Below are 6,000 nucleotides of genomic sequence, written 5' to 3'. Positions count from 1 at the left end.
TGTTACATGTAGGCCTATGTATGTTACATGTAGGCCTATGTATGTTACATGTAGGCCTATGTATTTTTCATGTTGACCTATGTATTTTACATGTAGACCTATGTATTTTACATGTAGATGCAACAGTATAAATTTAGTCCGTCCCCTCGCCCCGAACCGGGCGCGAACCAGGAACCCTCTGCACACAGACAACAGTCACCCACGAAGCATCGTTACCCATCGCTCCACAAAAGCCGCGGCCCTTACAGAGCAAGGGGAACCACTACTTCAAGGTCTCAAAGCGAGTGACGTCACCTATTGAAACGCTATTAACGCTCACCACCGCTAACTAGCTAGCCATTTCACATCTGTTACATAGACCTATGTATTTTACATGTAGACCTATGTATTTTACATGTAGACCTATGTATGTTACGTGTAGACCTATGTATTTTACATGTAGGCCTATGTATTTTACATGTAGACCTATGTATTTTTCATGTAGGCCTATGTATTTTACATGTAGGCCTATGTATGTGACATGTAGACCTACGTATTTTACATGTAGACCTATGTATTTTTCATGTAGGCCTATGTATTTTACATGTAGGCCTATGTATGTGACATGTAGACCTACGTATTTTACATGTAGACCTATGTATTTTACATGTAGGCCTATGTATTTTACATGTAGGCCTATGTATGTGACATGTAAGCCTATGTATGTTACATGTAGACCTATGTATTTTACATGTAGACCTATGTATTTTACATATAGGCCTATGTATTTTACATGTAGATCTGGGGAAGGGTACCAAACATTTCTTCAGCATTGAAGGTACCCAAGAACACAGTGGCCTTCATCATTCTTAAATGGAAGAAGTTTGAAACCACCTAGGCTCTTCCAAGAGCTGGCCGCCCAGCCAAACTAAGCAATCGGGGGAGAAGGCCCTAGGTCAGGGAGGTGATCAAGAACATGATGGTAAATCTGACAGAGCTACAGAGTTCCTCTGTGGAGATGGGAGAATCTTCCAGAAGGACAACCTTCTCTGCAGCACTCCACCAATCAGGCCTTTATGGTAGATTGGCAAGACAGCAGCCACTCCTCAGTAAAAGACACATGACAGCCCACTTGGAGTTTGCCAAAAGGCACCTAAAGGACTCTCAGACCATGAGAAACAAGATTCTCTGGTCTGATGAAACCAATATTGAAATCTTGAATGCCAAGTATCATGTCTGGAGGAAACTAGGCACCATCCCTACAGTGAAGCATGGTGGTGGCAGCATCATGCTACGGGGATGTTTTTCAGCGGCAGGGACTGGGAGACTAGTCAGGATCGAGGGAAAGCTGAACGGAGCAAAGTACAGAGAGAATCTTGATGAAAACCTGCTCCATAGCGATCAGGACTGCCGACTAGGGGGCAAAGGTTCACCTCCCAACAGGGCAACAACCCTAAGCACACAGCCAAGACAACACAGGAGTGGCTTTTGGACAAGCATCTTGTCCTTGAGTGGCTCAGCCAGAGCCCAGACTTGAACCCGATCAAACATCTCTGGAGAGACCTGAAAATAGCTGTGCAGCGACACTCCCCATCCAACTTGACAGACCTCGAGAGGATCTGCAGAGAAGAATGGGAGAAACTACCCAAATACAGGTGACCAAGCTTGTAGCATCCTATGCAAGAAGACCTGAAGCTGTAATCGCTGCCAAAGGTGCTTCAACAAAATACAGAGTAAAGGGTCTGAAAACTTATGTAAATGTAATATTTCTGTTTTTTGTTTTTTTTTATACATTTGCTAACATTTTTAAAACCTGTTTTTGCTTTGTCATTATGGGGTATTGTGTGTAAATTGATGAGGGGGAACACATGTAATACAGCCTTATTCTAAAATGTAACATAACAAAATGTGGAAAAAGTCAAAGGGTATGAGCACAAGCAAACGTGCAAATCTCGAATTCACCCACCACTAACAGCAAAGTAATCTCTGCAATCCCTCCAAATGCCATTGGCCATATTATTTCCTCTCTGTATTCTAGCAAAACCACATCATATAGAACTGGAATACCAGACCCTGCGCTGATTGGCTTTCTACCATCTTTTTAGGTTGCTCGTGCCTGCAACTAATGACAGACGGATCTATGTTTCATGAATAGAAGATTTGATTTTCAAAGCAAACATCCGCTCCTCGCCGGATTGGTTAACGGAAGCGGTGGCCGCGTACAATTTGCATGAAGTAGAGCAAATCTGAACTTTTTCCTATAGCTCCGCCAGAATATCGCGCCGCGCACATTACCGCAAGCGGTATATTGCAGCGTGCGGCTTAGGCCGCCAACAGAGGCTCGCTTGTGGGCGTGCTGGCAGCGTGACGAGTTCAGAAGTGATGGAAACCCGAGTACGTAAGAAGCCTGCCAGTGAGATAGAATGTGAAGCCAACTGAAGCTGGTTAGCGTTAGAAAACCCTGAGTAGATCTAGCTAGTTTAGTAGGATACCACTCTCATTATGTGGAGATGTGATACCCCTATACCAGTCTCGTCAATGAACTCTGCTCTCCAGAATGTGCGCCAATTCTTGCACATTAATTTTTTCATCGTGTGAATTGTTTGCCCGTAGATTTTTTTTTAATCAATTCCCCATTACATATACAACCAGTAGGTCGAGTAAATGTACTTTTAATCCTCATCATTTGGTTAGATCAATTTCTGCTAATGCATGCATTACAGTCATTTACCTTTCTCAGAGTAGAAACTTTGTTTGCAGAGTTCATAACCTGCCACACTTGTGAGACATAAATTGTGGTTTATTTCATTACCATAATTTAGGAGTTTTGTCGAATTTTTGTTTTATTGTCTTTTGTTTGGAGTGCTCCATGTGATTAATGAGCATGTGCATGGTTTCTCTGTCCTGATAATGTTGAGGGAGCACATGCCCTGAGCACAAGCCAACATACTAAATTGATACAATGTTGTTCTTCACTAGCAATAGCTCAAGTCAAGACAGATAGAACGTGAGGTAGACAGGCTGAGTGGAGAGATGAATGCGATTGAAAGAACCTGAATTGTCATCAGGATATTTTCTACTGTTTTTATTTTGTTCGGCTTTAGGCCTTTATGTATTTTACTTAGTTGACAATGGTTATATGTCTACTGTGGCATTTGAACTATGGGCCATCTCTGATTTCCATGTGCTTTAGCAGCCAATGGATCACAGTGTATCAATGTGTCCATATGGCATATGCTTTAGTTGAATTTAGGTAGGATAAATTGAAATGGTAGGATAAATTGCAAGCCTCCCCAAATTTGAAACTTTATTATAACACCCATCACAAAATTAGGACAAAACAGGAGGTCACGTGAAAAACAATTAAATGAAATGAAACTGTTCCACGAAAATGCGCATATAAGAATAATCACAACAGGCATTTGTATTAGAAATGGTAGGCTTTTGGTCTGAGATGAGAGTTTCATCCCAAATGGTACACTGTTCCCTTCACAGTGCACTATTTACCAGGCCCTATAGGTCCCTAGTCAAAAGTAGTGCACTATATAGGGAATGGAGTGCCATTTGGGATGCATATTCAGAAAGGGAGACCTTAGCTGTGTTTAGTATGAAAAAAAAACAGTGTGTTAAGTTCAATTAAACGGAAATGGTGCCGTTCTGAACGACCAGTTGAGAAACAGGGAGGGACCGGGGAACGCTGTCGGCATGGCTGCTGCCCTTTAAATACATCACTCATCGCTTCAAGTCATGCCAACCAAACCGAGCAAATATACCTCAAAGTCTGTTGAAGAATGTTGAATGTTTTGGGGATACGTTTGCTCCATTTGGTAGGTGTGGCTTGAAGCCACGAGTGATGTTTTTAAAGGGCCACGGTACATTTGGAACCTACCACCCAACTCAGTTTTTTTTGTGCACTGTCCTTTGGGACTCCCAATCAAGGCCGGTTGTGATACAGCCTGGAATTGAACCAGGGTCTGTAGTGATGCCTCTAGCACTGAGATGCAGTGCCTTAGATCGCTGTGCCACTTGGGAGCCCCCTATTTAATGGGCCATGGGTGCTTGACAGCCGTGTAACTGTATTAATGTGAAAGGATGTATTTAGCAGGCTATCGTGGGCTAGCCTAGAGATGTGCCTCAAGCCTGTAAGGAGAGAAATCAAAATACAGTATTATTAGATAGTCATGTCTGGCCTATAAACTGCGCTCTATCTAAATACTCTGACTGCTCTGCAGTGACACTAAGTGGAGCTATCACAGCAACATCACATGCAACCGTGACAACCGGTAGGCCTACATTAGTAGCTGGGTAGAAGTAGTTTCCCTGGATATGTCTCTTCGAAAGAAATGATAATTCTGTAGGGGAAAAAAACATGTTATTGTACATTTATAGCCCATTCATGTAGACTATTATTGTATTGTTGCCAACGGCAGGCTATATTCATTGTTCTATGATTTTAGGCCTGTATAAAATGTAGACCTTCATTTTGTTATAAACTTAATGAGGCCTACTTGAATTTTTTTTTTTTTAATAAAACCTCAATTAGCCTAAGTCCAACCCAAAACCTCAACAAGGCTGGAGCAAACACAAACAGGTTAAATACCCTGAAGGCAAAATTGTTTGAATTCTCTGATCTCTCTGGCACAGTGTTGTATTTACAGAATACCTGTTCCAATAGATGTCAGCCAAGGATACTTACCTGTCACATGGTGGTGGTGTGCAAACAAGGGATAGCCTTCCTTGGCTTTGAAAAGGAGTATCCTATTTTGTAGGACATCTTCTAGCTTGGGATGGCTGTCTTGAGGTTGAAATAAAAATGAAAAATAGAAAACATAAACGCACAGGCTATACGTGTTTCCCCTTTACAAATGCATGTTGGACTATTAACAATGGGATACTAAATTACTAACAAACTGGTAGCATGCCGATAAAAAAAACCAGAACATTCAACAGCCTACACTAGACTCCAAAACGCTAAGTGTGGAGACGTGCACTCACCAGTGCGTAAATAGGCACATTATATCAGGCAGGCGTCAAGAGATAACGGTTTGCTTGAGCGGTTGTCGTCGTTGGTTGCTTTATCAAGAACGTCGTCTAGCCTACTATCACATTTATTCATAAGCCTACTACCGTATGTATAGGCTACTGCAAGATTCTCAGTCTGTTGGAAAGCTAGCTATGCGGATTTTGTGTGTGTGTGTGTGTGTGAAAACTGCAGCAGCGCAATAGCTTTTTTCTTGTAGAAGTCACTCATTGACTGGTTGGTGCCGGGGAGTCGGTGCGTTTCAACTATTCTCGGAACAAGTACATTTTAGGGTGACTTTTTACTCTATTAGATTTGAGGAGGGCTTTCACTTAGAAAACACGCCCTCTCAAGCCTAACAAATATTAGAATCCACTTGCCCGTCCGTGTCTGCTTGTCAGTGCATACACGAAGAGAGGGTTTAGGCTGTTTAGGCTACCGATTCAAGAGGTATTTTAGACGAACATTTCGTATCCATAGAGTAAACCACTGTCAATGGTTTGCAGGCTTAACTTAATTCGGATTTCGTTTAATTAGTAATTCACCAACAAGAAGGCACTGAACGCTGAACTGCATAGGTAGCTGTTCCATGGAGAAGGATTTTGCGACGCCATCTAGGGATGCAGGGCCGAGCATGGCCACAGGCTCGGGGGCTGCAGATTCCGCCTTGCCGGAAGAGACGCAGCCACCCAAACCGCCTGGCCAACATGCGGTGTCCGTGTTGTGGTCCTTTGGAAAATGCCTGGCTACACTTTTGCCAGTTTACCTGGCAGGATACTTTGGGTTTAGTATCACCTTAGTTCTGTTCGGTCTGATGGTCTACATGGGATGGACACACAGTCGCAACGAGAAAGTGATGCGGCTGCGGTCTGCCTTGTACGTATTGGAGAACGAGAGAGCATACGCCACTGCAGGGGCTTTTAGGAGTAAACGGGAGTTACCCCCATGGGTAAGTGACAAACCTATATTGTATTGTGTATTCTCTATAGGCTCAGCCTGCT

At 42.9% G+C, this 6,000-nt stretch overlaps 1 protein-coding gene and 1 long non-coding RNA gene across 3 annotated transcripts in view; one reads left to right on the top strand and one right to left on the bottom strand.

Moving 5' to 3' along the window:
• Nucleotides 1–3,266: 3,266 nt before the first annotated feature.
• Nucleotides 3,267–5,245, bottom strand: LOC135528485 (uncharacterized). The gene is made up of 3 exons (XR_010453551.1): nt 4,975–5,245; nt 4,676–4,774; nt 3,267–4,331 (listed from the first exon to the last, which is right to left on the bottom strand). It is a non-coding gene; the product is annotated as an uncharacterized LOC135528485 (long non-coding RNA).
• The window catches only part of LOC135528472 (extended synaptotagmin-1-like), a 27,177-nt gene continuing 26,402 nt past the window's right edge, over nt 5,226–6,000 (top strand). For both annotated transcript variants that reach the window (XM_064957579.1, XM_064957578.1), the window contains exon 1: nt 5,226–5,948. In XM_064957579.1, coding sequence (XP_064813651.1) covers nt 5,589–5,948 — 360 coding nt within the window. In that variant the 5' untranslated portion in view covers nt 5,226–5,588. The remainder of the gene's footprint in view (nt 5,949–6,000) is intronic.

Source organism: Oncorhynchus masou, chromosome 33 (assembly GCF_036934945.1).
Source record: "Oncorhynchus masou masou isolate Uvic2021 chromosome 33, UVic_Omas_1.1, whole genome shotgun sequence".
Taxonomy (NCBI): domain Eukaryota; kingdom Metazoa; phylum Chordata; class Actinopteri; order Salmoniformes; family Salmonidae; genus Oncorhynchus; species Oncorhynchus masou.
Note: the sequence above shows the minus strand (reverse complement) of the source record. Positions and strands in the feature narration are given on the sequence as shown.